The following is a 22,748-nucleotide window of genomic DNA, read 5'->3' on the forward strand; positions in this document are numbered from 1 at the left end:
TAGAGGTCAAGTGGTTAAAAACCTGTCTTCACTCATTATTGCCCATATAGTTGTAATTTATCACCAGACATTGTCATCTGTGTAAAAATCAGAATATGCTATAGCACAACTTATTTAAAAATCAGTTTAGTAAGGAAAATGTGCACAACATGTGCTTTACAATGATTGAAGTATTGAAGTGTGCACACAGAATATATATATATATATATATATATATATATACTGTATATATATATATATATATATGTATATATATATATATATATATATATGTATGTATATATATATATGTATATATATATATATGTATATATATATATATATATATATATATCATTTTTTTTAAACATGATTACCAGAGTGATTGCTATTTGACTGTGCAGCCATTAATACCGAAATCCTTGAGGATATACTGAGCTCCACTGGAAATAGTAATAGTCAGATACTCAGGGGATCGCAGCAACGAAAAAAGTCACTTCACCTCAGTTGCACATATCCAGTAAATTACTGCGCTTGCTCAAACCCTGTAATAAAAATCACAACACGCACATAGTGCCCAGCATTGTCTGTAACAAACTATATCCAGCACCCCGTGCTGCACTCCTGGGGGTAGTGCCACCACCTTAATAGGGATCACAGTTCAACTTCCCCCGTTGTGGGAGCACTCACCAGAAGCGTGTCTTGAAACACTGCACATCAAGCCTCTTTAAGTCAGCCAAGGAGGAGACCCAGATGTAAAAGCAGATACGTTTAATATCACATGCAAGGTTACAGCGGTTGCACCAGCTCCAGCCGCGGACAAACGGGCCAGCACATTACCATCCGTCTTCCTGCTTCCTGATCGTGACGTCAGCGCGCTCCTCCGACTCCGCCCGAAATCAGAATATGCTATAGCACAACTTATTTAAAAATCAGTTTAGTAAGGAAAATGTACACAACATGTGTTTTACAATGATTGAAGTGTTGAAGTGTGCACACAGAATATATATATATATATATATATATATATATATATATATATATATATATATATCATTTTTTTTAACATGATTGCCAAAGTGATTGCTATTTGACTGTGCAGCCATTAATGGTGATCACAAGGCTGCAAACTGGACCACCCAAATACGGTTCCACTGTTTCAGCACATTCAGTGCTTCTACACGGCCACCATTGAGTCGATCCTCTGTTCCTCGATTATCGTATGGTACGCTGGAGCAACTGCAAGGGACAGACTCAAACTTCAGAGGGTTATCAACTCTGCGGAGAAGATAATAGGGTCACCCCTGCCACCACTGGACCTCTTGTTCACCTCCAGACTATGGTCCAGGGCAAATAAGATAGTGAATGACCCTTCACACCCTGGCTGGCACCGCTTCAATCGGCTTCCCTTAGGCCGTCGCTTCCGCACCATCTATATGCCATATATATATATATATATATATATATATATATATATATATATATATATATATATATACACATATATCTCACAATTTCATATGTGTCAGAGGATGCTCAACAAAATATACAACTCACAAATGATAACAAAAATACATTCTACATGACATTTCCTGCCTAAAGCAAATAGGTGGACTCATTTAATGTCAAAGTAACCATTATCCACAGTATATGAGCTGAGCCTCATTTAGGTTTAAGCACTAAATCTAAATAGGCTCAGCTTTTGAGCTTCTGATCAACATACAAAGTAATCAGGTCCACTTTGGTACAGAATTCAAACCAACCCCAAACTGTAAAAAGTTACGTATGGCTGGCAGGTCAAACAATCAGATTCCCCTGCCCCAGCTAAGGGCCAGAAGATACAAAGTAAGGAAGAAGTAGTAAAAATACTCTAAAGAGCAAACCTGCTACTTTGTTCCGAATGAAAGATATTCTGTCTACCTACTGGGGGAAGTCCTGTGAGTCAGGCAGTATTACTTAGTTTGTTAGAGAGCACTATACAGCATGTCAGCGTATACGCAATGTGGTTCTTTCTGTCTCGCAACCTTTAAAAAAATCAGATTACCCTGCCCCAGCTAAGGGCCAGAAGATACAAAGTAAAGAAGAAGTAGTAGAAATACTCCAAAGAGCAAACCTGCTTCTTTGTTCCAAATGAAAGATATTCTATCTACCCACTGGGGGAAGTCCTGTGAGCCAGGCAGTATTACTTAGTTTGTTAGAGAGCACTATACAGCATGTCAGCATATACGCAATGTGGTTCTTTCTGCCTCGCAACCTTTAAAAAAATAACCCTAGGATATTTGGCAAGGCATGCTGGGATAAGGTACATCCAATACATTACTTTATAGGCTGATTCCACTTTCTTTACATTTATAGAACACTTAACAATTCCCACAAAAACCTTCACCCAATCCTCAGAGGTCTTGCGTACCCCCAGGTATTGCCCCATGTAGGGATATATATGTATCTGGCGTTTTATTCAGTTTAAATAATAATTGCTAATTACCAGTCCTTTTCCCTGATTAGAGGATCTGTCTAAGGCTTCAACTGCATATATCTGAATCGTTTCATTGTGGAATCTTGTATTATCCATGCATATCATGCCAGGAATAGAAGCTCGTGCTATCTATAAAAGTTATTGAAAGACCACTATTTAAAAGAGTTGATGTTCTAGATTTTGTGTAAAATTGAGTTACTAATTAGTGGCAGTAGCTGGAGATGTTCCAAGACCAAATTAGATGCAAATCTCATTACTGTCTCAAACTTGGAGTTTGAGGAACAGAAGATGGCTAGAAGACCCAATTCTGTGCGCTCTGGAAAGCTACAAAAATGCACCAGGTGTTGTATGGGTACAATTGGTTATTTCTAGAAGGCCTGCTGAGAAGACTCACTTCCTTTAACCAGTTCCGGATTTTTGCTATGCCCCTGTGTTTACCACTAGCACATCAGGGGCATATATATACGCACTGTTTACTTACCGCCGCCAATCGTGACAAAAAATACAACCAAATACTTATTTACTAATAATAAATATTTACTATTGTTTAACCCCTTCCACCCCTAGCCCATAGTTACTAAAATAAAACTTGTAAAAAAATTTTTACAACATTAAAAAAAACTACATAAATAGTTACCTTAGGGACTTTATAAATATGTATGTTATGTGGGTATATTAACTACCTGCGAACCGAGCGAGTACGAATCTACGTCGGGCAGGGGGCGCTGCGGTCCTGACCGGACGTAAACTCTACGTCCCATTGACCGCGTGCCCCAGCCCGTCCGCTTTGCTCGGTCCGCTCTGCCCCCGCCGCAATGTGATGCCCTGCCGCCTCTATGACGGCAGAGCACTGTGAGCCGGGCAGGAGCCGTTTTCATTGGCTCCTGGCCCTGTCATTCCTGTAAGCCGTTCCCATTGGCTTACATGGAATGACAGGGTCAGGAGCCAATGAAAGCGGCTCCTGACCGGCGCACAGCGCTCTGCTGTCATAGCGACGGCAGAGAGAGCAGCCTGCGGCGGGGACAGAGCGGCGCGAGCGACGGTAACTTGCGGCGATTCGTCGGGAAGCGGCGGTTTGCTGGACCAGCACCCGTTGGTCCTTAAGGGGGCAGAGGGTGCTGGTCCAGAAAGGGTTAATGTTACTTTTGTAAATAAAAGCTTATAATTATTTTTATAGTATAAAAAAAAACACTAAACTGAAAAAATACACCTTTATTTCCAAATAAAATACTAACGCCAACATTGTAATAATCGGGACAACTGGGCAAATAAAATGTGTCTGTTTTACCTGCAATAGCACATTTTATTTTTAAACTACAATGGCTGAAAGCTGAGAAATTATGAATTTTTGCATTTTTTTTCTACTTCTTACCTGTAAAATGCATATATAATAAAATAATTATTTGTAAAAAGTACTGCCCAAAGAAAGCCTAGTTTGAAACGATCTATCTATTATTTTTTGCGGGACAGTGTGATAAGTAGTCATAATGTTTTTGGCAAATGAATGGGAGGAGCGTTATGTGAAAATTGCTCTGGTCTTGAAGTGGAAAAAACCTGTGGTAGGGAAGTGGTTAAAAAGCTTTATTAACCGCTTCAGGATCACAGGTTTTTTCTTTTAAAAACCAAAAAAAAACATCATAGTTTTCAGCCATTATAGTTTTAAAATAAAATTTGGTTCGTTACACAAAACCCACACGTTTTATTTGCCCATTTGTCCCAATTATTACAACGTTTAAATTGTGTCCCTAGTACAATGTATGATGATAATATTTTATCTGGAAATAAAGTTGTCTTTTTTTTCATTTAGTGTTTTTTTTTTTTAGATTATAATAATAGTTACAAGCCTTTATTTACAAAAGCCACATTAGTATACCCTCATGATATACATATTAAAAAAAAAAAGTCATTAAGGTAACTATTTATATATTTTTTTAAATGGTGTAATTTTTGTTATTTTTTGACAAGTGTTTTATTTTGGTATCTATGGGGTATGGGCGGAAGGGGTTAAAAGGGTTTAAAAAATAATAATAGTTTATGTAGGTAAAGGGGGTTTAGTGTTAGGGGAAGGGGATAGATAGGGGAAGGTTTGTGTTAGGCATACATAGGAGAGGTTAGTGTCAGAATAGGGTTATTCCAGTATTGTGAATCAGGTATTACCACATGCTTTTATTAAATGTACAAGTAAAAACGCACTTGGTTTTATGGTGAAAATCGTGATTGACATTGCAGCGCATTTACAACTCTGAATTATATTTTCAGTGGAAAAAAAGGCCCTTACAGCAGCCTTGGCACCAAGTCCTTGAAGATCTCCCCCTGCATCAACAGCCTGAAGCAGTGAATTTGGGCCAGGGATTTTGGTGCCACCGTAGGCACCCATGTTAAAATAGTGAATTACCGGTAATTGGGGCAATGGAGGCACCCAAGCAAAGTAGTTGCCCCCTCCCAGCGGAACTCTGCTTCCGTGTGTGTGTGTGGGGGGGAGTTTTAGCGGAACTCTGCTACTGCTGCAGAGGGTCAAGATAGTGGTGGGGGAGTTACAGTAGAACTCTGCTTTCGCTACAGGTCAGTGCCAGAAAACACTTTGCTAGTCTGGGAGTGAAATTTAAGGGGGTATTAATTAGGGGCCTGGCATGTGGCGGGGGGAAGGTGGGTGTTGTACATTATCAGTAAGTCCAAAGTAGGTTAGCACACCAGTCTGCATGTACTGTAAAAGCAAGTCGTTTTGAATCAGGATGATACCATTTCAATCCTGTAAAGCTGTTGTTATACATCATCGGCTTGTGCCGAGCTCTGGGCTTTATGTATGTAAGGGAGGTGTTAGTGTAGAACCGGCAAATTCGGGTGCAAACTGCAAATGCAAATGGACATTTTTTGGGCGCCCATAGACTATAATGTAAAATAGAGGCTCCAAACCAGAAATTTGGGCTTAAGGTTATTTTTCCTTTACAAAACAGTATCCACTACAGATCATGGTTTACTTTTTTCATTAATAAAAAACTATCTGCTACAAAACATGATTTATTTTTTTCCCTTACAAAGTAGCATTCACTTCAAAACATTGTTAAGGTTAGGTGTGTGGGGGGGTTAAGGTTAGTCATTGGGAAGAGGCTTAAGGTTAGGTGTCAGAGGTTAAGGTTAGGTGTCAGGAGGGAGGCTATATGGTTAGGCGTCAGGAGGGGAGTTTTAACGTTAAACATCAGGAAAGGGGTCTTACAGGCATTTGGGGGGTGAGTTTAGGGTTAGGCATCAGCAGGGGGGATGGTTAGTCATAGGTAGAGGTGGGGGTTCTGTGTGAGAATAAGGTAAGGTTTAGTAAAGTATTGGTATCATTTGCCAAATTTGCATTTGCTGGAATTTGCACTGCAAAATAGTAGAATATTAGTAAATTTACCAATATTCTACTAGCGGTAATTTCAGGTGTTATTGATTATGATAATATTACGTTTTATTACAAAAAGTGCTATAATAAAGGTATTTTGCGTCCATTTTTCCATGCACCTTTTTTGCGTTAATGTTGAGCATAAATGAGGGAGCTTAATGTTAGGTGTAGGTAGGTGGTAGGTTAATATGAGGCAAAGTTAGGGGAGGCTAGAGTCAGGTGGAGGGAGGTTAGTGTTATGCTTAGATGCAGGGAAGGTTAGTGTGAGAATAGGATCCAGGGAAGGTTAGTGTGAGAATAGGATCCAGGGAAGGTTAATGTGAGAATAGGATGCAGGAAATGTTAGCGTGAGAATAGGATGCAGGAAAGGTTAGTGTTAGAACAGGCTGCAGGGATGGTTAGTGTGAGAATAGGATGTGAGGAAGGTTAGTGTGAGAATAGGATCCAGGGAAGGTTAATGTGAGAATAGGATGCCTAGAATGTTAGTGTGAGAATAGGATGCAGGGAAGATTAGTGTGAGAATAGGATCCAGGGAAGGTTAAAGTAAGAATAGGATGCAGGGAATGTTAGCGTGAGAATAGGATGCAGGGAAGATTAGTGTGAGAATATGATGCAGGGGAGGTTGATGTGAGAATACAATGCAGGGTATGTTAGTGTGAGAATAGGATGCAGGGAAGATAAGTGTGAGAACAAGATGCAGGGTAGGTTAGTGTAAGAATAGGATGCAGGGAAGATTAGTGTGAGAATAGGATCCAGGGAAGGTTAAAGTGAGAATAGGATGCAGGGAATGTTAGCGTGAGAATAGGATGCAGGGAAGATTAGTGTGAGAATATGATGCAGGGGAGGTTGATGTGAGAATACAATGCAGGGTATGTTAGTGTGAGAATAGGATGCAGGGAAGATAAGTGTGAGAACAAGATGCAGGGTAGGTTAGTGTAAGAATAGGATGCAGGGAAGATAAGTGTGAGAACAAGATGCAGGGTAGGTTAGTGTAAGAATAGGATGCAGGGAAGGTTAATGTGAGAATGTGATGCATGGAATGTTAGTGTGAGAATAGGATGCATGGAATGTTAGTGTGAGAATAGGATGCATGGAATGTTAGTGTGAGAATAGGATGCATGGAATGTTAGTGTGAGAATAGGATGCATGGAATGTTAGTGTGAGAATAGGATGCATGGAATGTTAGTGTGAGAATAGGATGCATGGAATGTTAGTGTGAGAATAAGATTGCTGGGAATATTAGTGTGAGAATAGGATTCAGGGAAAGTTACTGTGAGAATAGGATAAAATAGTAGGATATTCTGCTATCAATAACAGGTGATAGTAGAAATTAGTCAAATTACCAATATTCTACTATCGGCAATATCTCACACTCATTTTTTCTTTTGCTGTGCTTTTAAATGTATGCCCAACAGCCAGGTATAATCCTCCAGGAGAGACACTGTCCTGCCTGGATGCAGGAAATTAGCATGAAAGGTAAAACTAATCATATGTTAAAGTTGTAAGAAACTCAGCATTTCTTCTTTGCTCTAAAAGATTATTTACAGCATAGAATCTACTACCACAAAAACAATTGTAGCAGAACAGCATTCAAACAGTTAAACACAGCAGTTTGTTCTTTAGTGGAAAGCTCCTTGCTTCAGTTAAAAGCTTCTGGCCACATCCAAAGCGGTGATAAGATTATATTTTGTTTACATTCCTTTGTCTGCTACATTACTAGCTGTGCTGAAAATGAGCTCTCTCTGCTGTAGAAGCAGAGAGCTGAGAAGAGATTATTAGATAGGTTTTAATATATAAATACAGCAGCTATGCAAGAAAATGCAATGGCAGCTTTCAGAGCAGATAAACTGTACTTTGGGAACTTGTAATTTGTGAACAGACAATATTACTTGTTATTTACAGCATAAAATCTAATACCACAAAAAAAAAAGTAGCAGAACAGCATTCAGCCAGTTAACCTCCTTAACGTTACGCCGCTCAGGAGGTTTTGCATTGTCCATGCACCCCCGCACTTATTCATTAGTTTAAATGTGTCATTTAGATACTAGCTAGCACTAGGCTAGCTAGTATTGTCTGCCGGCACCTCCAGAACCCCCTAATCCCCCCGATTGCCCGCCGGATACATTACCACACCGGGATCCAGCGATCGAGCAGCCTCCCCGCTCAGCTCCAGTCTTCACTACGGGGAGGATCGTACATGACGTAAGTGACGTCATACACAGTCCCGATCCTCCCCATAGTGAGGACCGGAGCTGAGCGGGAGGCTGCTCGATCGCTGAAACCCAGCGTGGTAATGTATCCAGCGGGCAATTGGGGGGGGGGGGGGGGCGGTGCTGGCAGACAATACTAGCTGGCATAGTGCTAGCTAGTATCTAAAGGACATATTTTAACTAACAGATGAATTCTGGGGGGTCCCGATTGCCATCAAAACCTCTGCAGCGGCATGCCAGACACAGTGTCTTTGTTCTATGGTGGGAAGCTCCTTGCTTCAGTGGAAAGCTTCTGGCCTCATTGAAGAGATGATTACATTATCTTTTGTTTACATTCCTTTTTTAGCTTATATTAGTATACAGCAAGCAGCATGCTGAAACTGAACTGCACCTATCTGAGAAGCAGAGAGGTAAGAAATGATCACTAGCTAGATTTTAATATATAAATAAAGCAGCTATGCAATGGAATGTAATCACAGCTTTTAGAGCAGATAAACTGTACCTTGGGAACTTGTAATTTGTAAACAGACAATATTACTTGTTTTATTTCACATTAATCTTTTAGGGGAGATACTGATGTTTCCTATATTTGGAAGGCTAGATATATTTTATAGAAGATTACTAGGAAAAGATATATTTTATACCCTTTAAATATAAAATTATCTCCCTAGTAAATTTTTAAGGAAGGTGGGGGTGTTATTATTACTTCTGTGTGTTTATAGTGTTGACATGTTCTACAGTAATTTACAGAGTACATAATCATGTCACTAATGTCATCTCACAATCTCACCCAATATAATTTAAAGGACAACTGGAACGAGAGGGATATAAAGGCTGCTATATTTATTTCCTTTTGAGCAGCCCCGTTTCTATGGGTGTGCAGAGCATGCATGCAATCGCCTGGTGCGCCGGAGGAGGGGGGTGTCCGTCGCATGGTAACAGCTCCCCCTGTGATGACGTGACCGCATGTCATCACAGCGCTGTTACCAATGAGACAGATGCCGGGAAAGGAAAGAGATTGAAGCTGTGCGGGATCGGCGGAAGGAAGGTGAGTTATAACTAGCTATGCCCACTCCCCCCACCATTGTGAGGCACCTACCTATCAAACCTATGCGGCAGGCACCTACCTATCTAACCTATACTACAAGCACCTACCTATCTAACCTATTCTGCGGGCTCCTACCTATCTAACCTATACTGGAGGTACCTACCTATCTAACCTATACTGCAGACACCTACCTATCTAACCTATACTGGGGGAACCTACCTATTAACCTATACTGCTGGCACCTACCTATCTAACCTAAGCGGCGGATACCTACCTATCTAACCTACACAGCAGACACCTACCTATCTAACCTTTTCTGCGGGCACCTACCTATCTAACCTATACTGGCACCTACCTATCTAACATATACTGCTGGCACCTACCTATCTAACCTATACTGGGGGAACCTACCTATTAACCTATACTGCTGGCACCTACCTATCTAACCTAAGCGGCGGACACCTACCTATCTAACCTACACTGCAGACACCTACCTATCTAACCTATTCTGCGGGCACCTACCTATCTAACCTATACTGGCACCTACCTATCTAACCTACACTGCTGGCACCTACCTATCTAACCTATACTGGGGGAACCTACCTAATAACCTATACTGCAGGCACCTACCTATCTAGCCTATACTGCAGACACCTACCTATCTAACCTATACTGGAGGTACCTACCTATCTAATCTATACTGCAGGCATCTACTTAACCTATACTGCGGGCACCTACCTATCTAACCCATACTGGAGGCACCTACGTAGCTAAGCTATACTGCGGGCACCTATACCTGGCTCCGGGGAGGGGGGTTGATTTTTACACCCTCACCCTGGGTGATATTTAGTCTAGAAACTGCTCTACTTTTGAACAATACCAGTGACCTGGCAGTCCTGCTGATCCTCTGCCCCTAATACTATCAGCCATAGACTCTGAGCAAACATGTGCATATCAGATGTTTTTGACATTATTGTCAGATCTGACAAGATTAGCCACATGCTTGTTTCTGGTGTGATTCAGACACTACTGCAGCCAAATGGACCAGCAGGGCTGCCAGGCAACTGGTATTGTTTAAAGGGAAAAAAATATGGCAGCCTCCATATTCTCATTTCAGTTGTTCTTTAAGTGATAAAAAAAAATCACTGCATGCTGTACAAACACAGTATAGTTCAGATAATCAAAAATGAATGAATTGTTTTTTTTATATTTAGTCATCAAATAAGATCAGTTTAAAGTAAACATTTTAAAGGCATTAGTGGATATGTATATGATAACAGTAAAGAAAATAAAGATATAATTTCTATACCTTGCTATATAAAAGCAATTTTTTTTTGTAGACTGTCCTTTTTTGTCTAGCTTGTTGATTATAGGTTATATGTTATGAGGCTCATATCGTAAATTATGGCGCTGTACAATTAGTTCTTTTGGTCTAGCGCCTCGCTGTTTTTGTTTCAGCTATGACTGTTCAATGTATAAATATTAAAAAATGAGGAGGATATTTATGTAGGAGAGATGTATTCTGGAACTGAATTTAGATTGATTTATGTATCTCTCTGATTTATTTGTATCATCCTTTGTTTATTGCCTCCTAATACAAATTATTGAAAAAAAGGCAATTTTTATGTGACATTAATGAACTAAAACGTATTCAGATATAGAAATGTAATTTCTTTTCACAAGTTTATAAAATAGAAAAAGGAACAAACTTTTCTGAATGGCAGTCTGCTGACCTCTGGTGGTGACTTAGAGGAATTAGAGCTTCACAAATGTTATCTGTGCAGCATGGCATAGAAAAACTATGGTATGGAAACAGTGAGGAGTAAACTGAAGAAATGTTATGGTGGAAAAACAGTAGAGATTTTGTTTTGCAATAATTTCTAAAAATGAGAAGGTCATTGACAGTGGTTCTTTTCACTCCAATTCAGACAGCACTGCTTCAGGTTTCCAACTCTTCTGCTAAAAACTGTTGTCACTGAAGAAAAAAAAAAATAACCACAAACCTATACTGTGATATTTTAATATTAAACCAGGCTATTATTTTTACTCTAAGCACTCTTTCTCCTCCCATTACTCCATCAAGATAATATTAATAGTGCTAAAGACTGTCAGTCTCCCTCTGACATTTCTGGAAACAGTTGAAACTAAACACCCAAATGCTCCCATATACACTGTCAGAATCACACCCCTCAATTGTCCCGAATGGAGAGGAGTTTAGTGGCAGCTCAGCCAGTCCCGCCTCCCCAGCTCTGTCATGCCTCTTCTCCCAGAAGATATCACTTCTTCACTAGACCCCAGGGAGAGGAACAACAATGCCCAGCAATATTCACATGATTGCCACTGTTTATAGCTAACTGTCAGGGCTCTGATGATCCCAGCATTGGTATAACATTCCGGGCTTCTAAATGACCACTGATATTCCCCAGAGCATTCTGCAAGGGTCAATGGACTTTGCTTCTAATGGCCCCCAGGTCAGTAGCCCCTATTAGTGATGTAAAGAATGCAGACCTTGCAGTGTGAAGGAGGCAGGATGGGATCTGTGAGACTGAACGTGGACTGACTAGGGACTGGACTGACAAAAACCAAGATGACTGACTGTGGACTGGACTAGCAAAGACCAGGATGCCGGAGTGGGGACTAGCAGGGACCAGGATGACAGATTTATGGACTGGACTGGCAAGGACCAGGATGAATGACTGACAGGGTGAATGACAGACAGACTGGACTGGTAGAACAGACAGAAGTCCATCTTACTGACCAGGAAAACCAGCGTGGAGCATGCTGCAGCTGTAACAAGCAAACCTTATTAAAGTGACTCTGTAACAAAAATTACAATGTTTTTTCTACCATGCTACAAGTTCCTAATCCTATTCTAATCTGTTCTGGCTCACTGCAGCACTTTGTACTATCAAGGTCTATGTAATAAATCAATGTATCTTTCCCCTGTCAGACTTGTCGGCCTGTGTCTGGAAGGCTGCCAACTCTTCCATGCTGGTCTGTTCCTCTATGCACACTCCAGTGTGTGTTTTATTTACATAAGCCAGCAGCTTCTCTGCTATCTTATCAGTGATAGAAGAGAGCTGGATAAAAATCCTCCTCTGTTAGGCTGTGAAAGTAGCTGGCTGACACATACTGAGGAATTACAAACACAGGCACAGGCAGAGCTGTCTGCAGGAAGCCTGTAATGTTCAGTGCATGAGAGAAGAAGGGGACAGAAGGTAAACACACAAATGATCTTTTGAGATTCAAAAGGAAATCTGTATACAGCCTGCTTGTGTATGGATGTATTTTCTATGTGTGGACATATTGTACATCAATCTACTTCCTGTTTTGGTGGCCATTTTGTTTGTTTATAAACAAACTTTTTAAAACTGTTTTTGACTACTTTTAATGCGGCGGGGAGCGGCGAAATTGTGACAGAGGGTAATAGGAGATGTCCCCTAACACACTGGTATGTTTACTTTTGTGCGATTTTAACAATACAGATTCTCTTTAAGCACGGTTGCATTTGGTCTATTTACAAACTACATACTTTTAGTAAAAGATTTGTAATGATTCAGAAACGTTAGCTTTTAATTTACCATCTCTACCGAAAGCACATAGTTTTTAAACAGTAGCACACGGTTACTGTCCAGGGAAGCTTAGGCTAAAATTAGCCAGGGTTGGAACTTATGTTCATCAAATTGCAAAAAGAGGTCCAAATATTTGGTATGAAATGGGTCCACATGTGATATTCTATTTACAGAGAAACAGAGAGGTGACCATACGAGTGCAGTACGGTTTATTATTGAGCTTACCACAGTCATGACTGCACAGATGGGAAAAACATATCCTGTAGCTCCAGCACTCTGTTGAAAAGATGAATTGCATTTCCTATGCTAACAGTTATATATTTCATTTCATTTGTTTATGTGGTTGTAAACAGAGTGGTTTGAGCAATCCAGATGTATATTTAGTATGATTTGCCTACTTCTGTTGTGACTTGCAAGGACTTGAAATTAACAGGAAGGTAATTGCATCTTGAGCAGTATTTTTTTTCTTCACAACAGTAACTTGTGAAAAAAAGTCAAGGGAGCCAAAATTCCTCTGTTATTGGGAGTGGTACACAGATGTAAACACTTTATCTCTAGCGATAAAAAAAGGTAGATATTCCCCAAAAAAAAGTGGTCAGCACCACCAAAAAAAGTAGCTCTTTTACATTAAAACATAGCTCTTTATTCAGAAATCTTAAAATCCATAAAAATAGATGGACAAGGTATGGGGCTGCATTCCAGCGACAGCCCGCTGTTTCAGACTTCACAGCCTTTCTTCAGGCTGGACAGTCCCACACTGAATCTTATTCACATCACACCATCTTATATACCAGCCCCTCACCATACAGACCAATTAGAAGAGACTGTGCTCTGGAGGACCTGATGGAAGACTGCCAGGGTTTAATTGTGATTTAGGAGGCATATCCAAATATACCAGAATTTTCAGAGCCCCCTCTGATGTCCTATAGGAGGGCACCTACCACAATGTGGTGCACACTAGGACTAGTTCTCCTCAAAAAGTAACAGCAAAAGTTGTTGGAACTTTTCCTTGCTTAAATTGCCATATGTGTAATAATATCTTTAAGGGTCCCAAGTTTACTCATCCATCAACTGGAAAGAAATACCCATTAAGGACTCATATACATGTGATTCCACATATGTGGTTTATCTATTAAAAATCAGCACTGCGTAATATGTTGGCGCTTTATAAATACAATAAATAATAATAATAAAATGCCCATGTGGCTTGGGGTATGTGGGACAGACCACACAAAAATTGAAAGATAGAATTTGTTCACACAAATCAACAATACGGACAAAATGTGTGGAACAGGCAGTTTCCAATCATTTTCTGACTAACAGGCATTCAGTGTCACAATTAAGGGTCCAAGTAATAGATCAGGTACCTAGTGGCTGGAAGGGAGGAAGTATAGTTAAGGAACTGCTGAGAAGATGGATTTTAAGATTTTTGAATAAAGAGCTATGTTTTAATGTAAAAGAGCTACCTTTTTGGAGGTGCTGACCACTTTTTTGGAACTTTTGCTGCCGTCTAAGAGGTACTGAGGGATGGATGGTCATAGCACTCCATCTTTACTTCGTTTTGAAACCGTGGGTGCTGATCACATTCGAATTCTCAAAAAAAGGCAGATACTTAGCTTTGGATCCTATTGAGCCTTCCCTGTCCCCTCCTGGTGTTCTCGATCCCCGCTGTTGCGAAACGTAAACGCGTCGCCTGCACCATTTTCAGATGATTTCCCGGCAATCGCGTTTCAGTGCTATAGAAGCGCTAAACGCGATCGCGTAAAAATCGGTAAGCGCCGGCGTTTTTCCTTTTCAAGTGTGAATGGGCCCTAAGACATGATGTGCAAATTAGTATTAAAGTAAATGCATTTACCATACATGGATTTCTTGTCATTTACCCAGTCCCAGATCCCACATTTACACAACGGTCCTCAGATGGGACGCTAAAACCATTCTTACATATACTAACACAATGAATAAAGATTTCACACAAGAGTGGTTGTGAGGTGTTAAAATGCGGTATCTTACTGCTGGGTAGCCGTCCTCAAACTAAACATAAGTGTTTTAGGCTTCCAGAGCATTGTGATTGGTCAGTTATTTTAGCGCATACACCTCTGTGTCCAGATGTCAGAAACCTAACAGAAAGTTTATCATTGTGATCAAAAGTGTATAAATGATGTACAATTATTTCCCAAAGAAGCCAATTAAATTCTCAGAGTCAAGTAAAACATAACACAGTGGAAGGAGGAATGCAATTACTTGAAACAAGAGGAATGAGCAGACGCTCTTGTGTTTGTCACTGAAAATACAATATTCACCTCACACTAAGCATTGATTTTATTATTTGTATCACTCTGAACAATTTCTAACTATGATTTTTTTCTTTAATAGGACATTAATGAGTGTATTCTTGGAAACTTTGCAGAGTGTTCCAACCCCAGATTGTTTTACATTATACCATATTTCTGTGGACAGCATCCAAAATGCAGGTAAATTGCAGAGCCTGTAGAGGATCTGTAGTGAAAATAACATAATCAAATTTCTTATTTCTTACAATATTAAAGTGGTCTGAAAGCCAGCATTTCTACTTTGCTTTAAAAGATTCCTCACAGCTTGAAAGCTACTATCCCAGATTTATTTTTTTTAGCAGAACATCACTGAAATGGTTAAACAAAAGCACTTTGTCCTGCTATTTAGCTTCAATCCGCATCCAAACTGTAGATAACAGTATCTTTGTTTACATTCCAATGTTGTTACGTGTGTAAACACAGTCTAACAAGTGAAAAGGAACTCTCTGTGCTTCAGACACACACACACAGTTCAGAAAAGCTCATTAGAAGATGTTAATATATATTAAAAAGCTGTTTGAATAAAATGCAATGCCAGCTTTCAGGGCAAGATAAACTACACTTTGGAAACTTGTAATTTGTAAACAGACAATAATACTGAGGGCTCATTTCCACTATTGCGGTGCGGAATCGCCTGGATTCCACCGCTCATGAAATTGCATGTGGAATGCGATTCCCCATGCGTTTTTGCCGCGCATTCGCATGCGAATTCGCATACGTGAAGGTATATGCGATTTTAACCATGTCACTGCCTGTGTGAATTTACATTGGTAGAGGCAAAAAACGCATGGGTACATTGAATGCGATTCGCATGTGATTCACATGCATTCCACTCGCAGGCGAATTCTGCGGCTCTTTTGTGCGTTTTTTCACCGCTGAAAAAAACGCACCTCAACAACGCTACAGTAGAAACAGGCCCATCCACTTGCATTACATGTGCGAATCCACATGCGTTGGACGCATGCGGATTCGCGATAGTGGAAATGAGCCCTTATGCAGAAACGCAAATATGATAACTGTATGAGTAATAAAAAGTAGGAAAACACATTTTTATTGAATGTTATGTTGGAGTTTCAGACCACTTTAATATATATATTATTTAGTCAGTGTTTGCCCATTGTAAAATGTTTCCTCTCCCTTACTTACATTCTGAAATGTATCACTAGTGGTAACATCTTTAGTTCTGCCATATGATCTGTACCGAATGTCTGTTGCTGAGAGCTCTATGCACAGAGGGAGATATTGCTTGCTTGGCAGTTGGAAAAAGCCATTATTTCCCACAGTGCAACGAGAGTCACAGACAGCAAATTGTCAGGACCTTGGTCATGACATCACACTGTGGGAGGGTTTTCGCCACAATATCAGCCATACAGACACTCACCCCCCCTCCCCTTCCCATTCCTGAAGCTCTGCTTGAGAAAAGGTAAACATTTTTCATGGGGAAGGGGGTATCAGCTGCCTGGCAGTCCTGCTGACCTTGTTGGCTGCAATAGTAGTACCTGAAACAAGCATGCAGCTAATCCAGGCAGACGTCAGTCAGAGACCTCTGATCTGCATGCTTGCTTAGGGTCTATTTTCAAAAGTATTAAAGGCAGAGCATGACAGTCAGGCAACTGGTATTGTTTAAAAGGAAATAAATATGGCAGCCTCTATATCCCTCTCAGTTTAGGTGTCCTTTACTATTTATGAATAGTGTAGTATTATTATTATTATTATTATTATTATTATTATTATTTACTTATATAGAAATAACTCCTACATTGCAACAGCAAATGGTTGTTATAGAAACGATGCCCTTTCCAGAACACTTGAATTATTGGCAGACTTTTAATGAATCTGCAGAGTCATGATGATCCATTTTTAATCTATTCTACTAAGATCAAAGCACCAAACTGTCTTTATCGCAGTGTCATGGATGATGCAAAACACTGCACTGGCTTCACAATACACATATGTCTGGTGTCACTAAGTTTCTGTATGGTACTGGTACTAACATTCTGACATTTCCAACAGCCCTGCTTGATGTATTCCCAGGACTGGAGGAGAAAGTAACTGAAATTCAGTTTTGGCTTTAGAAATTCCATTTAAGTGTGACAGAATATGCATAGATTGTTATATTGCACAATAGAGTGGGAAATGCTTTGAGAAATACCAGACACAATATAATGTCCAGATGCTGTTCCAAAAGACCAAAGATATGTGTGTACCCAATGACAAAGTAACCCTTGCGTAAAACCTTTTGCTGGGGGGACGGAAGGGATGAGCAGTGCTTCCAGGGTCAGCTATATGCAGATCAGTGTTATTGTAGACTGCTTCTGTCCTGATGTAGGGTACTTCAGTTTGTTGTGTATAAGCATGGCTCTATGGGATGTGTGCTGCTATAATTACATACGCAAGCTGCAGAGTGGAACCGGACATATGTACAGACAAAACTCTGCGTGACATGACCTTATTCCCTCTGTACCATTCTTGGGCAGAATTAGTCAATCCTGAAAATGGCAGCAGCACTTATAATTAAAAGCTCTTTATTGAAAAAACTTCATAAAAAAATTAAGCAAATCCAGTTGCACAATGTAGGTAGCAAAGTGTAGCTGTTTTCCGGTATTCACCCGTCTTCACCACCGGTAGGAGAACAGTGTGCTTAGAGGTTAATCATGCATCCTTGTCACCTGAGATCCGTTATGCTGGGACCTAAGGCGACATTGGAGGGGCCATTAGGCACATTACCCGCTGCCTCGTCCAAGTTTAATCCATCATGTGTGCATAGTTTTACTAGATCGTTTTCTGTGATGTTTAAACAGAAAAGCGATGGTTTCTCCTTCCTTTTTTGCAGAATTAGAAACAAATCTAAGTACAAGCTGAAGTGTAAAGTTTTTTTTTTTATAAAAACAAAGAACCACCAGCCAAGTCGTTGAGCAGATTGGTTTTGATAGGTCAGGAATCTGTTGTGGAAATTCTCTCATTGCAGACAGTTAAACCAGGCAATCGGCTCATCACTAGCTGCTGCGGCCTCTGTTCCTCCTCTATGAACAAATCTTCTTCTTGTGTTTCTTTGAAGGGAACTAGTCAGGAAAAAATCCAACTATTACTTACAGTACTTATTTTCAAAGTGTACCCAAGGCAGATTTAGGTGCACAAATCTGACACAGAGGCGTGTTTCCATCTATATAACTTGCCTTTGTTTCCCCTCCATGCCACTCTCAGCCCCATCCTCCCGTGACACACTGTGACCACCCGAATCTATGACCAAACCCTTCATTTTATTCTGGGTCAGTAATTGATTTAACCTCCCTGGCGGTTCATTTTTTTTGCCAAATGGGCAAAAATCCTTTTTTTTTTTTAATTTTTTTTTTGTTTCATGTAAAGCTACCAGAGTGGTAGCTACATGAAACACCACTAGAGGGCGCATGTGTCCCTCTAGTGCGATCGTCGCCGGCACTAATAGCAAACAGGGGAGCGCGTATATAAAGCGTTCCCCTGTTTGGCTTCTCCTGTCGCCATGGCGACGATCGGGATGACGTCAGCCGACATCCTGACGTCAGGCACACCCGATCCAGCCCATAGCGCTGCCCGGAACTCATTGGTCCGGGCAGCGCAGGGCTCTGGCAGGGGGGGGGGCCCTCTTTCGCCACTGCGTGCGGGCGATCGCCGCAGAGCGGCGGCGATCAAGCTGTGCGCGCGGCTAGCAAAGTGCTGGCTGCGCGCACAGCACTTTGAATGGGGCGAATCGCCCCAGTAGAGACAGATAAATCCTCCTGCGCGGCATAGCCCGAGCTCAGCACGGGCTTACCGCCAGGGAGGTTAATATACATGAGGCTTCTTTTACACTGTAAATTGCAATTCCGATTTGAGATTCTCACTGGATGCAAGCAATACAAGAAGAAAAAGGCTGAAAAAACACAGCATGCAGGGCTTCTTTAATCTCATTAAAAAAAGGAATTATATGTAAAATCACATCAAAATTGAAATTGCATGTAGTGTAAAAGAGCCCTCAGGCCTGGAACCCACTGAAAACAGCAAACGCAAAACGCTACCGCTAGAGTTTTGTCTGAGCGGTTTGCAAGCGGATTCATGCGCGTTTGCGGTCGCGTTTTACAACATTGTATTTTTTTGCTCAGCGGTTGTGTAGCGTTTTGCGTTTTGCGTTTTTATCCTGATTGGTCCTGTGAATTATTTTTCATTTTGTTACAGTGTGCTGAACCGCAAAACGCTAGCAAAACCGCTCAGTTTAAGTTTTGCTGAGCGTTTCTGCTAGCGTTTCAATACTTTACATTGAAGCGCTAACGCTCCCAAAATGCTGCATGTCCTGCGTTTGCGTTTCTGGGAAACGCAAACGCTCCTGTGGAAGTTGCCCCATCCATTAACATCAGCTGAGCGTTTTGGCAAAACGCTAGCGTATCGCAGCGCTGCCAAAATGCTCAAAAAAACGCTGTTGTGGGTTCCAGCCCTAACACTTGGATTTCCAAGGGAGTTATCAGAGCATACAGGAGTAGATAGAGGTGGATTGAGATGCTGCTCAGGAGACAAACTTGTGGACGACTAATATACTAGAAACTAAGGTAGAGCGCACACTGGGATCCGAAGTACAGAGCCAATACATGCAGCCAAAGGATGATCTCACTTGCAATGCCTGTACAGGTAAGCCAGCAAGTGAACTTGTGTCCCACAGTGTCACAGTGGAACACAACTGCACTTTCTGGCTTACCCATATGGGCATTCCTGCCAACCCTTTAGGTGACATCAATTCACCTTTGGCTGCATATTGGCTTTGGATTTTCAATCTCAATAAATGAGTTTAGGTAATACAGCAGGATGAAAACATGAGGAGAATCTTGTGTTAATAGGCAGCTGGTTATGGCTTATAGTTTGTTCACTCTCCCCTGCAGCCCCTCAGACTCGTCTGTCAGGTGGATCGTAGTAAAGCATATAGGAAGAGTGCTCTGATATTAAAACACGGTTATTTTATTGTACACAAGATGCAATAAAATACACTTACTAAAAGTGAAAACGCACCTGAAATGTAAACTAACAGAGGCATGCAGAAAATACATGCCTTGAATGCAAAACAGATGCAAATTATGTACTAATTCTAATCTAAATTTTTGAATGTAGATTTGAAGCAATTAACATTCAATTTGTACAGCGGGGGACATGGCAGCGCTTTCAAACAGAAGTTATACCTGAATGATCTATCTGTATGGATGTGCAGAGCTCCAGGAACTGGACTATATTACACACCTAGCACTCAAAACAGGCAAAGGAGGGTGTTAGCTTCAGTAAATAATGTGTGCACAGATGTTAGTTTACATTTCAGGTTCAGCCTTGAGCGCTGTCATTTGTCTGTCTGCCAAAGAGATCAGCAATGTCAAGTCTCATATTTCTGCCCTGACTGGCTGCCGATAGAGAAAACTTATTCATGAGCTTTCTTGACAACACATTTTCCCACCACTAGTACAAAAAAAAGTTAAAACTTTCAAAGTATTTCAGCACATTAACTTATCCTGCACTACTATCTCCAGGGATCCTGGCGAATGGGCTCTGGAACGTGCTAAACAAAATGTAAATGAGAACTTTCTACTTGTCGGAATTCTAGAGGAGCTGGAAGATGTGCTGCTTTTATTGGAAAGGTTTCTTCCACACTACTTCAAGGACGTCATGAGTGTTTATAAAAATCCAGGTAAACGGCTTATTGGATCCTTATGTGTGCTCTTAGATCTGTGCATTGTTCGTATGCATTTTATTTAACTGTATCATTTGAAATTACATATGTTTATCCACAAGAACAATCTGCAGTTAAAGTTAAAAATGCTCTGAATTTTATAGCCAAACTAGAAAAAAAAACTATATTGTGGGCTCAGTCAAGTCTCCTATCACACTGCATCATTTGCCAGCTTATTCACTGGTTACATTAATGCCCATGATGACTGTGAGAATTTCAATTTGGCTTGTAATCAACACAGTGCTAAAAACATGTTTTTAGGTGAATACTGGATAATTTTCTATTATGTTCTGTCCATTGCTCTTCAGCACCATACATCACTTATCAGCTCACTGATTCATTTTTGGGGGGGGTGTGGGGGGTTGGGGGGGGGGGGTAAATACTGTTTTCATTGGGAATAAGTAGAAACCTGCAACTTCAGTGGCAGCATAGTAACATGACATCATTGATTTGTATAAAGTAAAATATGCACACCAAAACAGCATTTTTGCTTAAAAAACAAAAATTCTGGTTATCTCACCTCTGCATAGCAGTAGCTTTTCAGGATTTGACTACCTTTGTGGATATCAACAAAATATGAACTGTGTGTGTGTGTGTGTGTGTGTGGGGGGGGGGGGTTAAGAACAAGTTTGAGAAACATGTTCCTAAAGTGGATTGTTACCTGAGACAAGGCTTCTTGGTGCATGCCGCACAACACGTGGCTATAGCAGCAATGCAATAGTATGTGGCCGGTGCCCTGTGATTGCCTGACCCCGAATTACTTTTTTCTCCGGCAGCAGGTTGAGCTGTCAGTTCAACTTACTCTGCGCCAAAGTGACCAGGTGACAAAGTGCCAAGTACGCATTGTTATCACTTTGAAAAACGTTGGACTCTAATGCTACATCTGAGCAGTCTTGCTGCCCTGTTTTCCATCATCCTATATATCTTAGGTGTCCCTCAAAATTGTATGTGTGTACTAGACCTTACACTCAGCCCTCTACAACAAAGCAGAGCCACGTGGGTGATGAAGCAAGTCAGGAGTGTGGTGACATGGGCAGCTTTGACAGTGGCAAGCAGAGCTATAGGATCAGGCACTTCTGTGGCAGTATAAAGACAAGAGGCAGAGTGAAGAAGAAACCATCTTTTAATGTAAGTGTTGCCCCCAGTGTCAGTGCCATTCAGGGGCGGACTGACCATTTGGACGATCAGGCATGGACAGAGGGCCCGTGGTCAGTAGTGGACCCGCCCTGGGGTGGCAGGGCAGTAAAGCGAGAGTGAGCTCTGTGCGCCGCTGGTCTGGTCAGTGACGTCATAGACTAGACCAGACTAGCGGCGCACAGAGCTCACTCTCGCGCCTGGAATAGGAAGTGTTCCCCTGCCGCCCGCTGCCACACAGCTCAATTCTGGAGGGGAAGCGAGGAAGGGGGGCCCCAAGGTGAGGGTAGGGGGGGAGATGGCCCCCCTTCTCCGCCGCTGTGCCCGCTGCTCCCCATTCATTGCACTGCCACCCCTACTGGGAAGACCAGGATACCTATTCTGAGGACACCTAAAGATCTGGCTCGAACACTGGCAATCCAGTGCAGGATACTTGGGCACAGCTGGCACCACCATAGACCGTAATAGGAATTACGGCTAAAGGGGCGCACAGGGGCGAACACGTCATAAGACGGAGCTGAAGTTACTTTTAAAACTCTGTAATTCGGCCTCCAGCAATAGCTGGAAACCGAATTACATCAATTCCCACCATCCACATCAACCTAGAGGCGGAATAGTAATCAACGTCGCCGGGAACTTGTGCAGCAGCAGGATAAGCCATACCAGCTGTATCCTGCGCCCAAGTCTCCCGGCGGCGAATCCTTTAGTATGCGATCTGGCTACCTATTCTGGGGACACCTATTGACCTGGCTATCTATACTGGGGACACCTATAGACCTGACTGTCTAAACTGGAGACACTTATAAACCTGGCTACCTATATTGGGAACACCTTTAGACCTGGTTAATTCCACTGGGGATACCTATAGACCTGGTTACCTATTCTGGGGGCACCTATTTTG

At 41.3% G+C, this 22,748-nt stretch overlaps 1 protein-coding gene and 1 long non-coding RNA gene across 2 annotated transcripts in view; one reads left to right on the top strand and one right to left on the bottom strand.

The window, feature by feature from the left end:
* The window catches only part of UST (uronyl 2-sulfotransferase), a 337,418-nt gene that overhangs the window by 312,133 nt on the left and 2,537 nt on the right, over positions 1–22,748 (top strand). Inside the window, exons 6-7 of the mRNA XM_068231724.1 lie at positions 15,038–15,135; positions 20,514–20,671. Coding sequence (XP_068087825.1) covers positions 15,038–15,135; positions 20,514–20,671 — 256 coding nt within the window. The remainder of the gene's footprint in view (positions 1–15,037; positions 15,136–20,513; positions 20,672–22,748) is intronic.
* The window catches only part of LOC137503951 (uncharacterized), a 32,972-nt gene continuing 28,077 nt past the window's right edge, over positions 17,854–22,748 (bottom strand). The window contains exon 3 of the long non-coding RNA XR_011019384.1: positions 17,854–18,056. This is a non-coding gene — a long non-coding RNA (uncharacterized lncRNA). The remainder of the gene's footprint in view (positions 18,057–22,748) is intronic.

Source organism: Hyperolius riggenbachi, chromosome 4 (genome assembly GCF_040937935.1).
Source record: "Hyperolius riggenbachi isolate aHypRig1 chromosome 4, aHypRig1.pri, whole genome shotgun sequence".
NCBI classification, from domain to species: Eukaryota; Metazoa; Chordata; class Amphibia; order Anura; family Hyperoliidae; genus Hyperolius; species Hyperolius riggenbachi.